Source organism: Protopterus annectens, chromosome 1.part0 (assembly GCF_019279795.1).
Source record: "Protopterus annectens isolate FY-2018-M chromosome 1.part0, PAN1.0, whole genome shotgun sequence".
NCBI classification, from domain to species: Eukaryota; Metazoa; Chordata; order Ceratodontiformes; family Protopteridae; genus Protopterus; species Protopterus annectens.
The window spans coordinates 539988038-540011056 of NC_056725.1; the positions used below are offsets into that span (position 1 = coordinate 539988038).

The 23019-nt window shown below is 42.6% G+C and overlaps 1 protein-coding gene across 3 annotated transcripts in view; it reads left to right on the plus strand.

The window, feature by feature from the left end:
- The window catches only part of XPO1 (exportin 1), a 1770162-nt gene extending 1750439 nt beyond the window's left edge, over nt 1–19723 (plus strand). For all 3 annotated transcript variants that reach the window (XM_044061196.1, XM_044061203.1, XM_044061211.1), the window contains exon 24: nt 18687–19723. In XM_044061196.1, the coding sequence (XP_043917131.1) occupies nt 18687–18833 (147 nt within the window). In that variant the 3' untranslated portion in view covers nt 18834–19723. The remainder of the gene's footprint in view (nt 1–18686) is intronic.
- The last annotated feature ends 3296 nt before the right edge of the window (nt 19724–23019 follow it).

Below are 23019 nucleotides of genomic sequence, written 5' to 3' on the forward strand. Positions count from 1 at the left end.
CTGTGGAAGTTTGGAAAGTAGGAGGAGAAAGAGACTGTTGAAGATCTGGAAGGTTTTAACAGTGTATCTGAAGTTGTTGACTTCATTCAATCTTCAATCTGTGGGTTCGGATCAGAGAATCGGATCTGACTCGGCTGTGTACTAAAGCTCTAGGTTCTGAACTACAAGTTCCTCCCCTACACATAATGCTCTGCTGTCCCCTCATCTCTTCAGGTCTCGTTTGCCATGCTTCCACTAGCACCGGGATTGAGTTTCTGAGCTCCTTGAGTTTCTTGAGTGAAGAATTACAATTTTTCAGTCTAATTGTCTTATCTATCTTATTACTTCTTTCTCTTCTAATTAGTCTAAAGTTTTAGCTTATATACCTGTATAGTTCCCTACACTTCAACGTAGACAGATCTGAAGTAGTTAACTTCATTTGTCCATCAACCTGTGGGTATTGGAAGCATATCGGATCCGAGCTGGCAGCTTTAAACAGCTAAGAAGATCCGAGCTCCAAGCTCCTCCCCTTACCCATAATCCCCTGCCATCCCTCTCTGACCGCAGATCTTGTTTGCCGCGGTTGACTCAACAGCTTTGAATGAGTTCCAGGCATGGGTTTTAGTCGTTCTGTGAGAAAAATATTGCTTTTCTAATTTTTCTGTAGTGTAATATTGCTTGTTGTTTTGTGTGTTGCCCTTGTATTTAAAACCCTTTAGTTTTAATATTGTTATCTGGTTAATTTTTAGTGTAGTTTATTCCTCCCCGTGTGTGTGAAGGTGTGTGTGTTGGGCCTTGTGTTGTTTTTCTTTAACTATGTCTGAGGCCCCAAAAACCATTTTCTCTAAATGCACCGAGTGTGGCCATAAGCTATCCCCGGCGGATGGCCACACTCGGTGTGTTATTTGCCTTGGGGTTGACCACCTTTCCTCAGGCTGCACTATTTGTGCAGCCTTCAACCCCAGGCCTCTAAAGGACAGGAGATCGAAGCTGATTCTGGCAGGACTTTTGCCCCCGGCTTCGACCTCCTCTCCCTTGGTGGCACCTGCCGCGGCCGCGGTAGTGCCCCCTTCCACCCCTGCTCCACTGGCCGGGACTCAACCTCCCACCTTGGGCCAGGAGGAGAAGGATGCTAGGCGGGAGAAGAAGAAGGAAAGACACCACAAGCGGTGGGCCGAGTCTTCCTCCTCTGCTCCGCCGGCTAAGCAAGCTGCTTCTCCCAGGGCTTCCTTGCCTTCTCCTTCCCGGCTACATTCACCTCGCTTCTCGCCGGAGGGGACACGGTCGCCGTCGGGGTCATCGAGGCGGCACTCCCAGCCCACCTCGGTTGCCTCCTCTAGGTCTACCCGAAGCTTGTCCAATGCAGATATGGACCGGATGATGCGTAGGTTCCTCCAGGCCCAGCTGCAGATGGGAGTACTCATGCCTCCCCCCTCCTCTGGGGGGGAGCTCAACCCCCTTTTTCTCCCCGATTGCTCCTTCTCTGACCCACTTTCGGGGTTCGGAGCCTTCGGATCCGGGTTGCATAGAAGCCCGGGGAGGTTCGGCGCTGATGGTGCCGTGCCGGCTCCGACCGTGCCCTCGAGTTTGTCAGGTCCCTTTTCGGATCCGAGCTCTTGGAGCCGAGAGCTGAGCTCGGATCGGGAAGGGTCAGTGCGTCGGCTCCAGCTCGGTCGGAGCATACTGGCTGTTCGGATCTGATTGCTTTGGCGCCGGCCCCGATCCACACATCGGATCCAAGGGGGCTGCTCTCGGATCCTAGAGAGAGCAGTTCTCCCTCGGTGTTCAATGTAGTGGAGAGGGTATTGTCGAGGGATTCCAGGCCCCAGGCTCCGACTACAGATCAACCCTGCACTCCCGCTCAGACGGGCCTACCTTCCACCACCCGGCCCCAGGGACAGCCTGCGCCTACGTCCCAGGTCGTTCCCTTAGAGGAACAAGATGTGGTTGGTGAGGCCTCTTCGGACAGCCCCCCCCGAGGAGGTCCCTCACAAACGTAAGTGCAAGAGGAGGCACTTGGACTCACCTGTGTCTTTGACAGAAGACACGGATTTAGAGGAAGGGGAAGGTTCCCCAAGGTCACCCCCCGAGGATGTCTCCTTCGGATACATTATGGAAATGCTTTGAATTAGAGGGGGTGGTCAGCCCAAAAACCTTCCTCTGATGAGTCTGTGTCCCTGGAGACATTTGACGCAGGCCCATCTACCTCTTGGCTGTCCCCTCCCTCCGATCCCCTGGTAGATCTCATCACTACCAGGGCATGGAAGGAACCGGACACTGTTGAGCCCATTCCAGGGAGGCCGGATAAAATCCTTAGTCCCCCCCACTGATAGGGCGGTATGGATTAAAGGTGCTCCTGTAGATGCCATGTTGGTGGCGGCTACCACCAAGAGGGAACTAGCCCAGGAGAGTTCCTCGGTCCATCCTCCCGACAAGGAGTCTCGGACGATGGACCGCCTGGGGAAGCAGATGTTCGCTTCAGCTACCTTCGCAGTGAGGTCGCTGAACTATATGGCACACGTCATACAACTCCAGTGGGATCTCATCAAGGAATACGCCGGGTCGCCCCCAGAGTCCATGTCGACTGAGGATAAGAAGGTGTTCTCAGCTCAAATGGCCACTCTCAAGTCCATCTCGAACACTTCTATGCGGCTCCTCTCCCATGCCACGGAAGGAGCTGCTAGAGCTAGTGGAGCGGGCGTTGTTTTGAGACTACACGCTTGGCTCCGCCTCTGCAACTTTGCAGAACCCTTCAAGGCGCCCTTCGCAAATGCCCTTTGACGGTTCTTCGCTTTTGGCAAGACCGTCGTGACACGCTGGTCCAGAGCGAGAAAGACGGAAGACATCTGCCATCAGAGTCCGCTTCTCGGCCCCCCAGAGGTCCTTCTCCAGGAACCAAAGGGGGACAGAAGAAGATGTGGTTCCGGAAGTCTCAACAGTCCTGTTCGCTCGGACCCCTCGTCCTTCGGAGGCAGAGGAGGACAAGGTGGACGCCGGCCCAGAGGCAGAGGGGGACCGAAGAATTTCAGGTCGAGAGAACCCTTTTCGGATCTGCCCGCGCAGCAGCCCTGAAGGGTTACCCGACTGTTCCACTCTGGAGGCAGTCGGGGGGTGTTTCTCGAGGCACCTGGCAGTTTGGGAGTCCATTACAACAGATTGCTGGGTGCTTCAAATCACATCCAGAGGTTACAAAATCCCCTTTCTGAATCCCCCGCCCAGACCCCGGAGCCTCCCCGATGTCCCACCCAATCAAAGGGAGGCAGCAGCCACAGGAATAAAGCAGCTGCTAGAAAAAAGAGTGATCCAGCGCGTCCCCCCAGTCCTGATCGGGCTTCTACTCCAAGTTCTTTCTGGTGCCAAAAAAGACGGGGGACTTAAGGCCAATCCTCGACCTGTCCTTGCTAAACCTGTCAGTGGCCAAAGAAAAGTTCCGGATGGTCACCATTCAGTCCATTCTCCCCCTCATGCGGGAGAATGACTGGATGTGCTCGATAGACATCAAGGATGCGTACTACCACATATTGATGGAGAGACACTCCAGAAGGTTTCTCCGCTTCCGGCTAGGAGCCAGTCACTACCAGTTCAGGGCCCTCCCCTTTGGTCTCACCACAGTCCCCAGGGTGTTCACCAAAGTGTTGGCAGTAGTAGCGGCCCACCTGAGACTCCAGGGTATACAGGTCTTCCCCTACCTGGACGACTGGCTCCTGACCGCCCCCAACAGGCATCTACTATGTTCAGCCAGAGATTACGTCCTCCATCTGGCCTCTCGGCTGGGAATCGCAATCAATCTCAACAAATCTTCCCTTCATCCAACCCAGATCTTAGACTTCATAAGAGCCAGATTAGACGCAAACCTATTGAGAGTCTTCTTAACTCCGGACCGGATTCGCACCCTGAAGCTCCATGTACTGGCCCTTTTACAATCCCCAGCTCCTCCAGCGGAATTGGTTCTGAGGGCTCTAGGTTCCATGGTGGCCACGATCAATCTGCTACCTTTAGCCGCTTGAACATGAGAGTACTACAGTGGGCCTTGCAGGTTCAATAGTCCATCTTGCTATGCCCACTGAGTGCACCTATCCCCCTCAGCAGGGCTTGCAGGAATTCCCTGCTCTGATGGCTCCAATCCCCGGACCTCCAGATAGGGCGCCCCTTTTCTATGTCCCCGCCTCTAACCACGGTGACCACGGATGCTTCTCGCCTAGGGTGGGGGGGGCACTGCATGGGCAGAACCGTCCAAGGCACGTGGACCCATTCAGAGACCTTATTGCATAGCAATGTCCTAGAGATGAGAGCGGTGCTTTTGGCGTTGCAAGCATTCCAAGCCCTTCTTCCCTTAGGAACGGTTGCAATTCATACAGACAACGTCAGTGGTCTGGTAGATCAACAAAAGGGGGGGAACCAGATCCTACCCACTTTGTCGAGAGGCCATGAGAGTTTGGGAATGGGCAATCTCCACCAACCGCTTTCTCATAACAACGCATATCCCGGGTCAGTCGAACATTTTAGCAGACAGGCTGAGTCGAACCATCCTCTCGCCGTACGAGTGGTCTCTGAACCCCAGAATAACGAAGCAAATCTTCCTCAAGTGGGGTCAACCTTGCTGCGATCTCTTCGCGTCTCCTTCGAACGCAAAGTGCAGCGACTACTTCGCTCTAATTCCCCCACCAGGGGAATCCCCCGGAGACACTGTGGTGCATGTTTGGCCATCCGGTCTACTTTATGCTTATCCCCCTCTTCCCCTAATGCTAAAATTCTTGCAGAAAGCCCGTCAGTTGGGGAGCAGAGTAATCCTCATAGCCCCATTCTGGCCTCGTCAAACATGGTTCCTATGTCTATGCTCTCACCTAGTGAATCCTCCATGGATTCTAGATCCCACCCCAGATCTGATCTCTCGCCCATTGGGTTTACCAACTCCGAACCTGGACAACCTCAAGCTCACTGCTTGGCTGATCAGTTCCAGTAATAGTTAGGACTCCCGGTATCTCGTCCCCTGTTGAGGCTATTTTAGTGGCTGCTCATAAACCTTCTACGAGAAAGGTTTATAACAGCAAATGGAAATGCTTTACTATCTGGGCGGAGCATAGAAATTTGTATCCCTTTCTAGCTCCCATACCAGCGGTGTTAGAATTTTTGTCGACCTTATTCGACCAAGGTGCTAGCTCTTCAACGGTCAAGTCCAGTTAGCTGCAATTTCCCATTATCATGTGGGAAGTGACCTCGGTTCCTTAGCATCTTCCAAATTATGTAAGACGTTCTTAAAAGGCACCTTCCTCTTAAGACCTCCGGTGAAAGACGCAGTCCCTCCATGGGATTTAACTCTTGTCCTCCAGTCCTTGACCGGCCCTCCGTTTGAACCCGCAGCCACGGTGGATCTGAATTACTTACCTTGGAAGACTGCTTTTCTCATTGCTATCACTTCGGCCAGAAGGGTTTCGGAGCTTCAAGCCCTTTGTGCCAAACCACCGTACTTGGTCTTCCATAAAGATAGAGTTTCCCTCAGGACCAATCCCTCCTTCCTACCCAAAGTTGCTTCTGAGCCCAATATTAATCAATCTATTAATTTGCCAGTTTTCTTTCCAAATTATCAAAACAAGGGTGAATACAAATTACATTCTCTGGACGTACATAGGCAATTGAGATTCTACTTGCACAGGACCACTGAACATAGGCAATCTGAGCAACTCTTTGTATCCTTTGCAAAACCCTCTTTGGGCAAACCCGTATCAAAAGTTACATTGTCCAGATGGATTTCCCAATGTATACTCCTTGCATACAAGAGTTCTGGTAGACCTGAACCTGAAAGAGTCCATGCTCATTCTACCCGATCGATCTCTACTTCTGCTGCCTTTTGCTCCAGAGTCTCCCTGGACGACATTTGTTCAGCAGCCACTTGGGCTTCATCCCACACTTTCATTAACCATTACAAGTTGGATCTAATTTCCAGAGGGAGAGCATCCTTCGGCTCTGCAGTGCTCCGGAATATCCTTCCATGAGGACCCCCCAAGTTTGGTTAGCTGGGGACTCTGTCCCACAGGTTGATGGACAAATGAAGTTCACTACTTCAGATAAAGAAGTTATGTACTCACCATAGCGTTTCATCTGAGTAGGTAAACTTCATTTGTCAGCAACCAACCCCCCCCCCCTCCATCCCCCTAACCTATAGTGCGTCCTAGAAGTATTCCTTGTCCTTTTCTCCGGATAACACCAGGTTAGGAGTTGCAGGTGATCTTTTGTTGTAATATGCTGTTTTACCATAGCAAACTCGATCTGAGGTCAGAGAGGGATGGCGGGGGATTATGGGTAAGGGGAGGAGCTTGGAGCTCGGATCTTAGCTGTTTGAAGCTGCCGGCTCGGAACCGATATGGATCCGATACCCACAGGTTGCTGACAAATGAAGTTTACCTACTCAGATGGAACGTTATGGTGAGTACATAACTTCTTTTTTTCCCTTTCTTCCTTTTTCTTTCTATTCCTTTAAAAAAAAAAATTCTGCTTGCTCTGTTTTGTAGGAACCTTTTGGTTATGGCAGAATCAAAACCGGTCAGTTTAAAAAAATGTGTCAATTGCAGGCACAAAATCCCGCTCTCAGATGCCCACACTGAGTGTGTGGTATGTGTAGGACCTTCACTTCTAGATTCCTCCAGATCCATCTGTGCTGGCTTCAACCAATGGGCTTTAACAGACTGGAGGAACAAATTGATCTTAAAAGGCCTACTTCCATCCACTGCCCCTTCCTCCTCTTTGCCTTCTACTTCAGCCCCCCCCCCCCCCCCGCCAAAAAACGTAGAGCGCAGGTTGTCACTAGAAAAGGGCTCTTAGGACAGGTGAACAACCACAGAAATTGACAAAAACTAAAGATCTGAGTGACTGCTCCGATTGTCATACAGGCTTCCCAGCGGCACTGGTCTCAGTGTTTCACCAGAGCTGCTTGCCTCAAGCCCAGAGTTTCCGATTCTACAATCTTCCAAGTCAGTGTCTACACCTCCATCTGTTGCGTCATCCACCACATCTTCCAACAGTCTGTCCAAAGCAGAGGTAGATAGGATGCTGATGAAGTTTCTCCAGACACAAATCCTGCTGTGGTTTTGCCCACTCGTCACCCTTAGGATCCGTGTGCCATCAAACTTGCCTTTGCCCCAATAACTCCTCCTTCGATCCGACCCTCAGCTTCGGAGTTATTGGGCCTAAAATTACCTGAAGTCAAGATGTCTGAGTAGATGGGTATGAGTACCTCAACTCCCAACAGTTTCCCCGACTGCTCCGGCTCCCACTGTTTTGGGGCAGAGCGGTTCTCGGAGCCGCAGCTTCAGCATACAGTCCAAGAGGTTGATATCCACTGCCAAGCTTTTGGATCTGCCTCTTCCCCTTGGGGCTTCGATGGTTGATAGCTCAGCTCTAACTCTACACTCTGATTCAGGGATGGAGTGGATTTGTTGGGCTTCTTCCATGACAGCCTCTGCTCTGGGGTCATTGCCCTCGACTTGTTCTCCCTCGGCATTCAAAGTGGTTGAGGGGGGTTCTCTCTGTCCCCAGAAGAGCCTTGACTCTCCGTGCTTTGGCGCCTGGTCCCACCTCAGCAGATATTGTGCCTGAGACATCTGTGTTGTCACCTCCAGGACAGCCTACCCTGAAAGACTTCCAGACTGTTTCCTTTTTGGAACATCCCGAGTCTTCCAACACCTCTCCGGAGCACCCCACCGAGGAGGTCCCTCGTAAGCAGTAAGCATCAATACAAAAGGAGGCACTTGGATTCCCAATTGGAATCCCTTACTGAGGACACCAGTATCGATGAAGAAGGGTCCGCAGATCACCACCTGAGGATGTCACCTTTGGAGGACCTCATGGAAATTCTTTGCCAAAAAGGCAGTTGAATATGTTGTGTCTTCATGTAAAGATGTTAATACTTTTAGCCAGAAGTTAGGTACTGCATCTGGTCCTGGGATTTTCCAGTTAGGGGGCTTTTCTTAACTTTGTTTAAATCTTTGTGGCCATTACTTTATCCCATGATTTGAACATCTTATTCTTTCTTTAACTTCTATCCATTTAGCAGCTGTGTTCCACAGGATCTTCATAGATTATTTCTCCAAAATGTATTTATTTCTTCTTTTTTGTGTGATGTTTCTGTTTCTTTTGACTTGTTTCACAGTTCTGTATAAAACTTTTTTGGGTCATCAGTACATTTTTTTTTGTGCTTTTCCTTTATATTTATCTGCATATCTTCTATGTTTTTCTGCCGGTGTTGATATTTTTAGATGTTCGTGTTTCACTGTTGCAGTCATTACACTTGGGTTATCCTGCCAGGGGTAGCCCTCAGTCGGCCCGAATACCAGAGGCTTAGTATTTCTGCGTCAGTTGCCTGAGATCAGGTTGTCAGTGGTATAAAATCAGGCAGCCTGACGCCCTTACATCAGTCTTTCTTGCCGAGGAGCCAGAAGTAGAAGCTGTTCACACGAGTGCCGGTCGGCCACTACCCGAGCTTCATTTCCGAATTGAAGTTGAAGTCTTCTAAAGCTAAGTACCCCGTTGTGGGGATCCTTTTTTCTTGTTCTACCCGATGTCAGAAAAGGTTAACAATTGTCTCGCCTGTGGAAAGCAAATACCACACCGAGACTTCCATTCTTACTGTCACCTGTTTAGGCCCAGACCAAAACATACCTCGCTGTCACTTTTGTGCTTTGTTCAACGCCAGAACTATACGTCGTCGGGCCCTTATTGTAGCTACATATTTTCGTTCTCGGTCCCCGTATTCCAATATGGCTTCTGTAAGTCATCCAACTACCGATCTTCCAAAAACACGAAAGGATAAAGACAGAGACAGGCCGCACAGGTGCAGAACTGCCGACTAGCTTCCGTTAAGCTAGTCTTCCGTTCTCCAGTCCTCAGTGAGGCGTTTTCGCATCCCCTGATCCCAGCTTTTATGGATTCGCAGGCCGCTACCGAGACCCTTAGGAGTCCAGTATGCCGCCAGACTCTTCTTTGACTTAGGATCCTGCGAATGTCTCTACCTTGAATGGGTCCAGAGCTGCTGAGCAGCCACCGGCTTCCAAGGAAGTTCTTCGTACTACCGATACTCGACTCAAACCAACTTCTTTCACATCTTCAGTTCTTCCTAAAACTACAGAGTTTCATTTTATAGCTTTCTCTGTTTGATACTTCTATGATAGCATTTGATTTCTCCCCTTCCTTTCCATTACTGCTCTGTTTGTGTGGCAATACATTATATTATGTAGCTGCACAGTAATATATCTTATTTGCTTCTGTTATATCATATGAATCTCTATGAACAGTCCTAATTACTGTGTTCATTTGTTTAAATCTTCTAACTTTTTGGGTTTAATTGACTTTCTGCAGTCTTATTTATTTAATCGATCTTAATGTCTGCCCATCTGTATTAAATCATAAACTCTTCTCTTAGATCATTTTCTACTAAACTGAGGGCACATTCTTTGTTCCCCATTTCCTGTGGGCATTCTATAGAACATTACAGTGTCTTCCTGTGCCATATTCTGTCCAGTTTCATCCTTTATCTGTTGCTCTTTCATATGGGAATTCACTGGCCTATCAGTCCACAGTATTGACTGTCAGATTTGCCACAGTTTCCTCTTTCTTCCCTTGCTGTGCATCTCCAACTGAACTTTGGTACTGGTTTCCTATGAAGATATGCCAGCTGATCAGATGTTTCCTCCTCCACTGGTTTGTCTTTAATTTTGGGATCTATTGCTCTATCCTGCTGTGATTTTATCGAAGTTAGATTTTCTACACCAAGTCCTTCACTCTGCAGGTAATCCATAACCTCACTTTCTATTTCTTTAACTTCTCACTTACTAGTCCTCTTTTCTACTTTCCCTCTGGATTATTTTTTATATTGTAAAATATTCCATATCCAGATGCCTTTATCTGCATTTCTCTTCAGATATCTTTGGTGATGCTCTTTTTGTATTGACTATGCAAAGGAGAAAGCAAAACTAAATATTGCACCATATTAAATCTCTCTCTACCATGTCCATACTTCTTCAGATGTCTTGCTGTTCCTGTTTTTCTTTATTTGGGGGACTCGTTCCATCATGCTGTGACATAGTCTGTGTTAGACTTTCTACACCAAGTCCTTCACTTCATAGGCATTCCATAACTTCAACTACTGTTTTTTGGGGTTTTTTTTGTTTGTTTTGTTTTTAAACTTCACCTTTATTGATCTTTTCTTCTACATTCCCCCTTTGTGGTATTTTTTTTTGCATTGCGACATTTTCCATATCTGGATGCCTTCGCCTGTATTTCTCTTCAAATGTCTGTGGCTGCTTTTTTGTATTGATTAATTTGGCATTCTCCTTTGAATAAATGTAGCACCATATCATATCTCTTTCTTTCCCAAGTCCATATTTTTTGTACCTTTCAAAAATCTGTAGATTTTATTTTTTCACACTTCCTTAGTCGCTTCTCTTGCCAAATGTCCCAACGTTTCATGGTCTGTATATAATGTTTTTTCATAAATCTGTTGCATTTATGAACAGAAATTATTTGAAGCTTCTGTCAGTTTTGAAGTATTTTTCTTTCCTCTAATTTCTCTCTCAATCATTTTGTATATCATCAGTCTGGAAATTCTGGTGGCCTTGCATAATAGTAACAGTACATAATTTCTTATCCTCAATAGTCCACTCTGTTGTCTTTATGGCTCTGTTTTGACCTATCAGTTTTTGTGGACTTCTGCTTCCTTCTACAACGGTAGCCCTGATCTTGTCCCATTGTAGGAGCGTTTCCGTGTCTTGAAGATTCTACATTGTCATTTTCCTGTTTGTATGTGGTTATGTTTAGTGAATTCATGTAGATGATGGCAGTTCAGTCTACCCGTTTATTTGTTCTGTCAATCCTAATTATATTGGAACCAGGTGGGGTAATTTCATTGTCATTTGTCTTTTTCTTTCTTTTTTTTTTTTAGCCAGGTTTCTGTAGCTATGATTGTCTTGGGAATTGGTAGCAGTAAAAGCATGTATATCCTTGATTTTGTTGCATATGCTTCAGGGATTGAAGGCTCAAACTGGAGAATCGTACATTTAATACTGTGCTGTTAGTGTCCGTGTTTTTTATGGGTTGAATGTCTCCACTGATTCTTCCATATAATTTCCAAAAAAAAAGTATGTAGCCAAGTGCATTTGTGCTTTAGTTTTATTAGATTTCATATGGTAACATACAGATTTAAGATACCTGTAGTTGAAAAAATTCTAAGGTTTGCTGGTACAGTGTGGGCGGTGTGGTAATTGATAAACCTGGTAACTGTTGGTGGAGTGAGTGTGGGTTTGCAGTATTTATATTCAGGAGGTATGATAGTTGATAGTGTGTGCTAATATGGTGAGGAGGTACAGTAGTAGGATACGAGTCTGTCATTTTGTGTGCACGCAAGTTATATTCAGATGAAGATATTAGTTTGCACTGTGAAATGTTACTTGGTAAGCATAGTTTGTAGTAACAGCACTGTAACTTCTAAAAGGACATGCTGGGTTGCAGTACTTTAAATGAGTAAGGGATGCTAATTGTAGAGCAACTGCTATTAGGTTATTTTCTGATTGTTTTTATGCTTGTGTTGAATGACGTGTAGGGGTGAAGTTAGGGTAGTTTAAATGTAGAGTAGGAGAGGTGGGAATTGGGGGAGCAGGGTAGGGAACCGAGTGAGCCTGAGTGTAACAGGGCCCAACCACTGAGTCAGCAATGCAGTCAGTAAGTATGAGCTGAGCAGTGGACAATAGAAGCTGAGACGGGGAAAAGGAATATTACAGGGAGTAGTACACAAGCCCAGGAAGACTAAGGAGAGATTTATATGTGTGGTTAAGTATTTAGTGTATTAACTACAAGATACTGTAGTAAAGGAAGAAAAGGAGACGGGAGTAATCTGAAAATGAAAAGAAAGCAAACAGTTTCTCCTGTGTCAGTGGGGGGGGAAGTAACAAGCTATATATAGTCTGTTATTTTGAACTATGCAAAAACATGTTAAACTTGTTATTCATTATGGGCTGTAATGCATACCACTGATGTAGGTGGTGGTGGGGTTCTATGGAGGCCATGTCTTGCAGTTCATGCACCATACAAGTGCGTACTTCAGGTGACTATAAATGGACACTTAGCTGTCTCTATAGTTAGATTTTACAAGCTGTAACTCTAAGCTTATGTTAACTTTACTGGATTGCATATATATATATATATATATATATATATATATATGTGTGTGTGTGTGTGTGTGTATATATATATATATATATATATATATATATATATATATATGTATAAAACAAACCACTGAAAGTGCGTGGAACATCAAGGTGCTCGGAATTCAAATATACAGTACCAAAAAATCATCCAGCACTCCAAATAAATCCAAAAAACTAAGTTGTGAGAAGATTATTAGGCACCTGCCCAACAAAAACACAAACCGGCGACCGGTTTCGCTCAAGGCGTCCTCAGTGTACATCATTATCAGGCAAAATCCCGGATATATATTCCTGTAAGCAGACAAGCTTATTTCGAAATTTAAAGGCACAAACACATGCTTTGTTCTGTTATAACATACACTGTTGTTTAACATCTAGCAAGCAGTGCAAAACTAATACTGTAATATAAATCAAAAAATATAAAAGCAATCATTTTGCTTATATGGTTTACATCTCAAACCTATAAATTAAACTATCAATATATCAATTAAATTTAAAGACTATAACTCCAGCATACTTCCCTTCAAACTAATACGATATGATAAGCCCATAAGTGTAAAAGAACACATGAAGAAAGCATATATAAAAAAAATATATGAAATAAACCATATAAAAAAAATGTAAAAAAAAAATATAAAAAAAATATATAAGAAAACTATATGATACCCTCCACCAGAATATATCTATACAATCACTATCTTCTACAACTGGAACTATATATATGCTATTACTAGCAGAATTAAAAAAATTCTCTAATGTTACTAATTATACATAAAACATACACCTGATATTTGGTGTATAATTTATTCTAACCTAACTGAATTCTGCTATGTTCTTTTATAACTCTGCTTTGTATATTTTGTTAAATAACACCTTTTATCAACTTATATATACCCTCTGTTGTATTTAGAAAGACTAAAATACCATATTTTTATCTATTCCTATCTTTATTACCAATGATCATTGAGACCAGGTTTAAATAATGCCCCCAAATTCACTATCCATCTGCGCTCTTTTTGTGTTAATATCCGATGTCGGTTACTTTCATTGGTATCTTGCATCACTACCATATCTAAGCCTATAAACACAAAATGTGCTGTTGTATGAGCCATTTTGTGTTTATATAAAGCACTGCATGGTCTCTGACATTTAATGTCGCTAATGTGAAGAGCTATTCTCTGTTTAAATATACAGGAAGTTTGTCCCACATAAAATGTACCGCATTGGCAAACTGCCATGTAAACAACCCATGAACTATTACAAGTAATAAGATATCTAATATCAAACACTCTTTTGGTGTTCACCGATGTAAATGACTTTGTTTTTGCCATAAGTTTACAATATTTGCATGTGCCACAAAAAGTTCTCCCCACTATGTTCCTGTAGGTAGACTTCTTTATTGTACCCTTTGTAAAGGAAGACAAATGTCCTATGCTCTTAACCCTTTCTATACCCAAAGTGACATTCTTGATCAACAAAGTTAGTAAAAAATGTGTCAGAATGCAAGATGTGCCAATGTTTAGCCAATATATCCTTTATTTGAAAGGTATTACTACCATAGGTAGTAATAAACCTTACATATTGTGCATCATCTTGATGTTCAGTATCAACCAATAGTGTAGATCTGTCCATTTGGCTAGCTGCCTTATGTGCCTTTTTGACACCACTCTTTTTGTAACCCCTGCTTATAAACCTGTTTTCCAAATCTAAAGCCTGTATCTCATAACTCAGAGCAGATCCTTCTTACTCTCTGAAATTGAGATTCTGGTATGTTTTGGATTGTGTGGGGCGGATGACAACTGCTGGCATGCAAAAGTGCATTTTTAGAAAATGGTTTTCTATATAAATCCGTATTCAAAAGTCCATATGTAGATTTTTTAACTTTTACATCCAAGTATTCCACTTCATAGTGGTTAATATCCCCTATGAATTTAATACCATGTCGATTCTGATTAAGATATTCTACGGATTTTTGCCAGCCCAAAGCGTCTCCGCCCCACACAACCCAACAATCATCCAGGTATCTTCGCCACATTACAAGCTGTGCTTTAAATTCAACAGGAATTACATATATATATTGGGAATCTAAAATCCCCATGAACAGATAAGCATAGGTGGGGGCAAAAGTAGCCCCCATTGCTGTTCCCTTGATTTGTAAATACCATTGGTTGTGAAATTGAAAGGCATTATGTTCTAATACCAATTTAAGCAATCGAATCAAGAATTGTTGTTCTTGTGTGCTATACATTCCTGATTGTTCCATCCAAAACTCCACTGCTGTAATACCTCCTAAATGAGGAATACTGGTGTACAAAGATTGTACATCAAGGGTCCCCAAATAATCATCCTCCGAGACTTGTACATCATTTACCAGCAACAGAAATTGTTTAGTATCTCGAATCCTGGCTATCAAAACCAATACATTTTTTAATTTATATTCGAGATATTCCGAAAGGGGTTCTGTCAGTGAACCCCTACCTGCCACTATAGGTCGACCTGGAGGTTTATCTAATTTCTTATGAACTTTGGGGACCATATAAAAATATTGTGGAGCCGGATGGTCAACCTGGAGCTGTCCCTTTAGATGTGAAGTAGTAATGTCAGATTCAACAGCTTCTTGTAAAAACCTATCAATCTTGGCTTTGTATTCAAATGTGGGATCACTATTCAAGATAGAGTAAAACTGTGTATTTGACAATTGTCTAAATGCTTCTGCGGTATATTCCTCTTTGTCCCAAATTACTACAGCCCCTCCTTTATCAGCACCTACTATAACTATATTATGATTATTCATTAGCCCTTTCAACGCTAGTTTTTCTATTTTTGTCAAATTTTCAAACCCTGAACAAAAAACACTTGACTGTTTCAAATGCAAATCTTTTAATACTAACTGTTTAAAGGTCTTTATTGTGCTATGATAAGGAGGCATAAACTGATTTTTTTTAACTGAAAACCACGTAGTTCAACTGTATTTGAAGCTTGTTCTTTTTGAGCATAAAAATATTTCAAATTTAACTTTCTACAAAAGCTTTTGACATCATTAATCACATCATATTGTGACACAAAAAATGAAGGAACAAAACCTAAACTTTTATTCAGCACACTGAGTTCGCTATCTGAAAAAGTGAATTTGGGTAGGTTAATGATCAAGTTGTTAATGTCATTAACCTGATATATACCATTACTAGAATCTGAATCTACTGTTGTAACAAATTGTCCTGAAACATCTCCATCACGGTTTCTTCTACGATGTTTACGACCTGCCCTTCTAAAGGGGTCTTGTATCTTTTAGACGCCGGTGAAGGAAAATCTTGAATTTCACTTATTTCTGGTTCTGTATCTGTGTTGGAAAGACTAGAAGAATATTCCGATGCACTAGATGGTTTATCTTGTCTTCTTAAAATAGACTTAACTCTCTTTCTTTTTGGCCTGGGGATTTGTTTGTCATCTGAAAACCTCACCCCTCGTTTTTGCTTTTTTCATGTGTAAACTGTTGCCATTTTAAAATCATTAACATCACGCTGATATTTATTCATTTTTCTTTTACACAGTTCCTCATCATACTTTTCAGTATCTGCAACAAATTGTGTATAAAAATTCTGATAATTTGAAGCTGCTAAAAAGTCATTGGTACGTTCAAAGCTTGGCTCTAACTTGTTCACCAAAACGGGTAACTTGTTCAATAATGTTCCACAAGCATCTTTAAAAACATGTTTGAGACTGTTGTCTATATAGCCCTCCATTTTGACATAAACTCCCCATCATCTGTACCCAGTCCTGGCTCGACATACACTCTAAGGCCTCTAGGTATAATTTTAGTTGCTAAATATGCCTTCAAAAGTTTACAGTGCCATACACAAGAGCGTACCTTTTTAGATGCTTCTGTTAATTGCCTAAACATTTCCGACAAGTCAGTTTGCCCTGCCCCAGCTTTATTCTGTAGAATCTCACGTTCTGTGTGTGCAACTGTAAACAAAGCACAGTCATCCTTGTTTGCGACTATATTCTGCAAATAAGTCTTGAAATCCGTACCTGTTGCCATATTATAAGCAGGTTCTTATACTCGCCACTTCTGGCCCAACTTCGGCTTTAATTCCTCTTGTAGTGAAACAAAATCCCCGCCAATAAATCCCCAGGCCCTTTCCATCTATTAGGCTTCCAGGGAAATGTCCCAGCACTCAACATCAACACAACAACCCACTGAAAGTGCGCGGAACATCAAGGTGCTCGTAATTCAAATATACAGTACCAAAAAAAGCATCCAGCACTCCAAATAAATCCAAAAACCAAAGTTGTGAGAAGTTTATTAGGCACCTGCCCAACAAAAACACAAACCGGCGACCGGTTTCGCTCAAGGCGTCCTCAGTGTGCATCATTATCAGGCAAAAGCCCGGATATATATTCCTGTAAGCAGACAAGCTTATTTCGAAATTTAAAGGCACAAACACATGCTTTGTTCTGTTCTAACATACACTGTTGTTTAACATCTACAAGCAGTGCAAAACTAATACTGTAATATAAATCTTCAAACTAATACGATATGATAAGCCCATAAGTGTAAAAGAACACATGAAGAAAGTGTATATATAAAAAAAAAAAACATATGAAATAAACCATATAAAAAAAATGTGAAAAAATATATGAAAAAAAAAATATTTAAAAAAATATATGAAAAAACTATATGATATCATATCGTATTAGTTTGAAGGGAAGTATGCTGGAGTTATAGTCTTTAAATTTAATTGATATATTGATAGTTAAATATATAGGTTTGAGATGTAAACCATATAAGCAAAATGATTGCTTTTATATTTTTTGATTTATATTACAGTATCTTACCTTTTGCGGATATTTAAGTGGTGAGTTCAGAGGTCTTTGTATATGTAGGTTATATATTTCATCCATGGGCTTCCAGCTCCACAAGCTACCTCAGCTGCCAAAGGTTAGTGTCTCACTTTCTCCCAACCCTACCATGATGGATTAGTTTGTGCTTACTGACATGTGCAGGGGTATCCCAACTGTTTTGAATCAGAGGCCATTTGCATACTGTACAAATTTTAGGGGGAACAAATTACCTTGTCCAACATGCGTCTACATTGTCGAGTCAGATTGTTATGGGACATAGTGAGGGCCAGGTTGTAATTATCAAGCCACATGTTGGACACCCTGGACTAGTGCGTACAACCTTTAGATTAGTAGCTCCTGATTGTCTGGTTTCCCAGAGTGCAGGTTAATGGTTTACTAAGTCTAAATAAATTGTGTCAACCATTGTAGACTTGTCTAATTTTGGCTGTCTACTTGACAGCTGGGATAGGTGTAGTTGGTTCATCTAGCATCTGGTGTCAGTCCCCAATTAAAAATAAGTCTACTCTCCTAGTCTGGCACTGCAGCTGGAAGCCAGGTACTCTGCCTCCACCCCTTCAGCTCTTCTGTTTGAGTAAAAAAAAAAAGTCTTCTGCTTTAAGTCTAGTAAGCCCTTTGCTGCAGCTAACTACACAAGAAACTGAAGTTGCGCACTTCTGTACCAACAAGAACTGTACTTCCCGATCACACCCCCTAATATGTAGCCCAGGCCAGCTTCCCCCTTCACTTTCACCCTTGCTGCACTTCTTTTTCTGACTGGTGCTACTGCTATGCAGTGGTCCAAGTCAGGTTGAGTCATGAACCCTTTGTCATTGGGACTGATTACGTTTTGTTTGACAGATGACAGTGTTTACAAAAGAAATCCATTTTCCTTCTATTTCAGTAAGCATGTATTGCATTTTCTTTTCATATACACACAAAACATTTATGTAGCTGACTGTGTGCAGATATTTGCATACACATGCATATATCTTCTGTATAGATATGTATACACAAATGCATGTGCATTATTTCTGAAAAACACTTTTCTTGCATATCGGTACTCTACATTTGCTGAGCGTTTGTCATGACGTTCTTCTAAACAGTCCTTTGTACAATTTTTTTTCTGTATGTTTATTCATAATGTCAAGGTGCTGGTTAGTACTGGAATTTGCATACAAGAAACGCACGTCTCTCTATCATCACCCTATGAGGTTCAGGCTGTTGAAGAACTAAGAAGGAAAATGCATCAGGGAGTTCTGGCTACATATGTCATTAACCTTACTTGTCATGATTTGTCTTGCAGGAAAGACAGCCACAGTTGGGGAAAATCCCTCAAAAACAAAGTTTTTTATATATGTATATATATATATATATATATGTGTGTGTGTGTGTATACACATACAGAAGGTGGAAAATGCTAGTGTTATGAACTCTCAAACGGTCTTGTGTTGTAAGTGCTTTGCACAGTTGTATTTTTCTTGTTGCGTTTAAAAGTATTTCCCTCTATTTGTAGAAGTAGAAATGCAGTATATGAATGTGAATTTCTAGATATATGAATGATGCAGATGCAATGTGCAGTAGAAGATGATTAAGGCATATTTGCTTCATTTGTGTTCATTGCATTTTACTTGTATAAATACTGTACATTTTTTTCTAATTTTGTAGGAGTTTGCTGGTGAAGACACATCTGACTTATTTTTGGAAGAAAGAGAGTCTGCTTTACGGCAAGCACAGGAGGAGAAACACAAAATTCAAATGTCTGTCCCTGGAATACTTAATCCACACGAAATTCCGGAAGAAATGTGTGATTAAAATACTTTAAGCCAAGTTATGCTACATTCTTTCCGAGCAGCTAGCTGTCCTGGAAGAGAACAGCACTTGGGTATTTGTTGACCAAAACAATGCCAATATGTAAATTATACCGTCACCTAGTGGCCCTTTTTACTTAGTATGCGTTTTTGTATGAAAACCTTTCTTGTGAAATCTTTCCATTGTTAAAGCTTATTTTTGGTCACCTTTATTTAGATCTGCATGTGGTTGTAAGATGTAAGGCATTTTAAATATTTACTTTCTAATCACTCTGGAAATGAGTGGAAGAAAGAAATAATGGAGTTTGTTTGAATATACAATTGTAAAGTCTACTGCAGAATTATAAATATGATTTTCCTCTGTAACGGATTGCCAGTCTTTTAAATTAGGCAAGTGTTCACTTTCTAGCTTGTACTGCAGCCTAGAAAAATGGTTACAAGTAAAGAACTTGGAAACGGACTGTCTTGTAAAGGGTACAGAATGCAAACTCTATTGAACTTTGACAGACCAAGTTTGCTGGGCTAATGTATTGCTAGTCAGATGGCATTTTGCAGCAAGGTAATGTGCATATCATCCCTTTGTAAAGCATCTTCTAAGTATGGGAACACAGTACAGCTGGTTATTTTTACAGTTTTTTTTTTTTGTGTGCTGTCGCTTTTGTCGACAACAGCTTTTGTTTTCCTCAATGAGGAGTGTTGCTCATTTGTGAGCCTTCATTAATTCAAAGTGAAAGTGGTTAAGATATTTATCCAATTAGAATAGGCTGCATCTTTATAACAACTCATAAAAACTCTGATGGCTTTTGAGATGACTTGTACTAATTTACATTGTTTACCATGGTGTAGTGCTTTAAAAACACTACATAAAAGCAAAATAAACTTGGTTTACATTTATTGTTTCTTGTTTTTTTCTTGATTTAATGTTTGTGTTTAGATAAAGATGTAAGCAGCTCTGTAGTGTTACTTTTTTTGAAAAGTGCAAATGCATTGCATCATTTGTTTTTCTTGTAAGTTGTAATATAATCTAAAGTTTATCAAACAGAAGTCTCTCTCTACCATTTTCGAGTTCATCAGTGCAGTATTCCACTGAACTATACCCTAGCCTCTAGAGTTGCTTTTCAAGGCCTTCAGAATACTGTTTCAGGGTCTTGCCTATTCCTTTATCAAAAATCAGTGCTCCTCTTTGATCTTGGAAGGCCACCTGAAACGAGGTCACAACCTCCCAGTCACATTTCTTTTCTGCAGTTTGACAGAAAAGGAGCTGTGGGCCATTTATTTTTGTGATTGCGGTCTTCCACCTTATGAGTTTAGGCCACTTTTTTCCCCCAATCAAAGAACTTTTTTACTGCTTTTGTCTAGCAAATGTACCATTTCATAATGTCAGCTCTGTGGTGTAGAGGTTATGTTGATATATAACCATATGACTGAACAGTTGTGACATTATTGAAACGGTTCAGATTTCACTACATTTTATAGCTGAACATTGTGAAGATAGTAAATGCATGATTTGAACTAGAATATGGCCATGTGTTAACCATTTAAACAATTGTAATCATATGACTGAACAGTTAGTGTACTTAAATTGTTTATATCTGATGCTGTTAGTGTCATCATTCTTCACGGATGGGTTTTGGATCCGAGCTGGCAACTGAAGGACAGATCCAGACCTCAAGCTCCTCCCCTTCCCATGATCCTTTGCTGAACTATAACCTCAGATCTCATTTGCCGTGTAAATGCTTGGATGTGATTCCAGAAGCTCAAGCAAAGAACTCAGATAAGTGACTTAGGTTTTCTTTTTTTTTTTTTTTGGAGATTTTTTTTCCTTCCTGTTCTTCGGTAGTGTAGCTTTTTTTCCCTATCTCCTTTCTGGGTAGTTAGTTGGGTTTTTCTCCCCTCCCGTAGCTTTCTAAATTTATCTCTGTTGGTTCCCACCTTTTTCCTGGGTCCCTTTCCTTAGCCTGGGTTAAGGGTTTCCTTAGCTGTCCCCTTCTTTTCCCCCTTACTTTTAGTGTGTGGGTGTTTTGTGTGTGTGAGCAACATGTCTGATAAGCCCTCTGGTTTTAAGAGATGCTCCTCGTGCAGTCAGAAGATGCCCCATTCCGACACGCACAAGGAGTGTGTTTACTGTTTAGGAGGGAGTCACCTGGAGGTTGAATGCGACATTTGTGCCACATTCAACCCCAGGGCTCTCATGGATCGCAGGAATAAACTCCTGCTAAAGGGACTTGCTAAATGGGGACTTCTAGCCTCCGGTTCCCCCTCTAAAGCCCCTCAGAATCCCAAAAGGAAGGCGGCCTCCTCTTCCTCGAGGGATTCTCCTGCAAAAAAGAAAACGAGGAGCTCAGATCGCAGATCCACAGATCAGAGTCCACCCTCTTTGGTTTCGGATCCATGCTCTTCCACTTCGAGAGCTTCAGGTCAGTCTGTCTGATCCTAGGCCTCAAATCCGACTCAGTACACACTGACTTCAGATGTGACCCATTTGTCGGGTCTGTCTTCGGCACCAACGAAGCAATCTGATCCGAAGGTCACGTTGGATCTAATAATCATAGATGGTTCTCCCTCAAGGTCTAGAAGTTCAGGCTCAAGGCATAGGAGTTGGTCTCCCTCCTGAGACCCCAGGACAGTGTCAGGGTGTCTGACCAGGTCAGGACATTCTTTGGTATCCTCCAGATCTTCCAGATGTCTGCTCCCTACTGATATGGATAGGATGATGAGTTTCCTCAAAGCCCAAATCGAGTTGGATTTGTTACCATCTCCAACTCAGTTGCCCAGGAGATTCTTCTCATCACCCCCCACCCCCCGGTTTGGATTTCCATGATTGGAGCATTCCCTGTGAGAGGCCACAGATGTCCATCCCCCCCCTGTTGACACTATCAGGCTCCATGCCAGGCTCTCTTCCAGTTTCTTGGAACTGGCTGCACCTTGGCTCTGCGAGTTCACCACGGGTTCCTGGGGGGGTGAGGTCAGGCCCAGAGTTTTTGGACTGTTCCCTTCCATTGGGGGCCTCCTCGCGAGACAGCGCTGGGTCGGAGTCTCTCCTTCCTTCCATGGCTGCAGCCGTGAGGGAGGAGAGGGGGGCTTTGCCCAGCCCATCAGCCTTCAGGGCAGTAGAGAGGACCTTTTCCGGCTGGGCAGTTACCGCAAGCTGCAAGAGAGCTGTCAGCCATCCCTACGGGAAAAAATATATCAGTGTAAGGGAGATGACTGCAGTCCTTCTGGCACTGAAAGCCCTTCTTCCCATCCTACAGCCATGTCCCCCTCAAATTATCACAGACAACACCACAGTCATGTGGTACATCAAAGGGGGGGGTTACAAGTCCTACCTCCTATGCTGGCTAGTAATTCAGATTTGGTATCTAGCCTCCAAAAAGAATTTATACCTGCAGGCAGCCTACATCCCATCCAAGGACAATTGTAAAATGTGGAAGGAAACACGAAACAGAATACAAATCCAAAAGCTTCTATAATCCGGCTCCACACACTAAGCACTTTCACCATACAAATAGCATCTTCAGAGTGAGTAGAAACCACAAAACAACTCATTAAATACACATGTCCATTAATCAGTCAAGCATAAATTATACTTTTCTTAAAGCAAAACACACTTCATACATCATATTCATCCTAAATATGGCCCTGTCCCCTATACAAATAATCCTAATATCTGTAATATAAAAGCTTTTACTAAAAATTAAAAATAGTTTATTATAAAATATTTGTTGTGAAAAATGAACATTGCATATTTAAATTTTAGCAGCTCTTGATCTCAATACTGGTCCTAGAGATGTATGTTTATTTAGACCAGGTGATGATGTTGCTTCTAAAATCGCTTGCCACTTATACTCTAAAAATTCAACTTCCAGTTTGGCATCACCACCTCTATCATTTTGAACAACCCTATCTATCACAAAAAATAAAAATTTCTTGAAATTTATGCACTTAGTACTGTGCATATATAAGGCATTATGGGGGTCTTTAATTCGTATTGCTCTTAGGTGCTCTACTATCCGTTCCCTCAACCTACTTGTAGTCTCTCCTACATAAAAACTAATGCAGGAAGTACACGTAGCTAGGTAAACCACTTTGGATGTGTTACAATTGCACCTACCTGGACATTTAATGCTCCTGTTATAACTCGGGACACTAACATAGGGTCCATCATTAATGAATCTGCAGGACTTACAAGT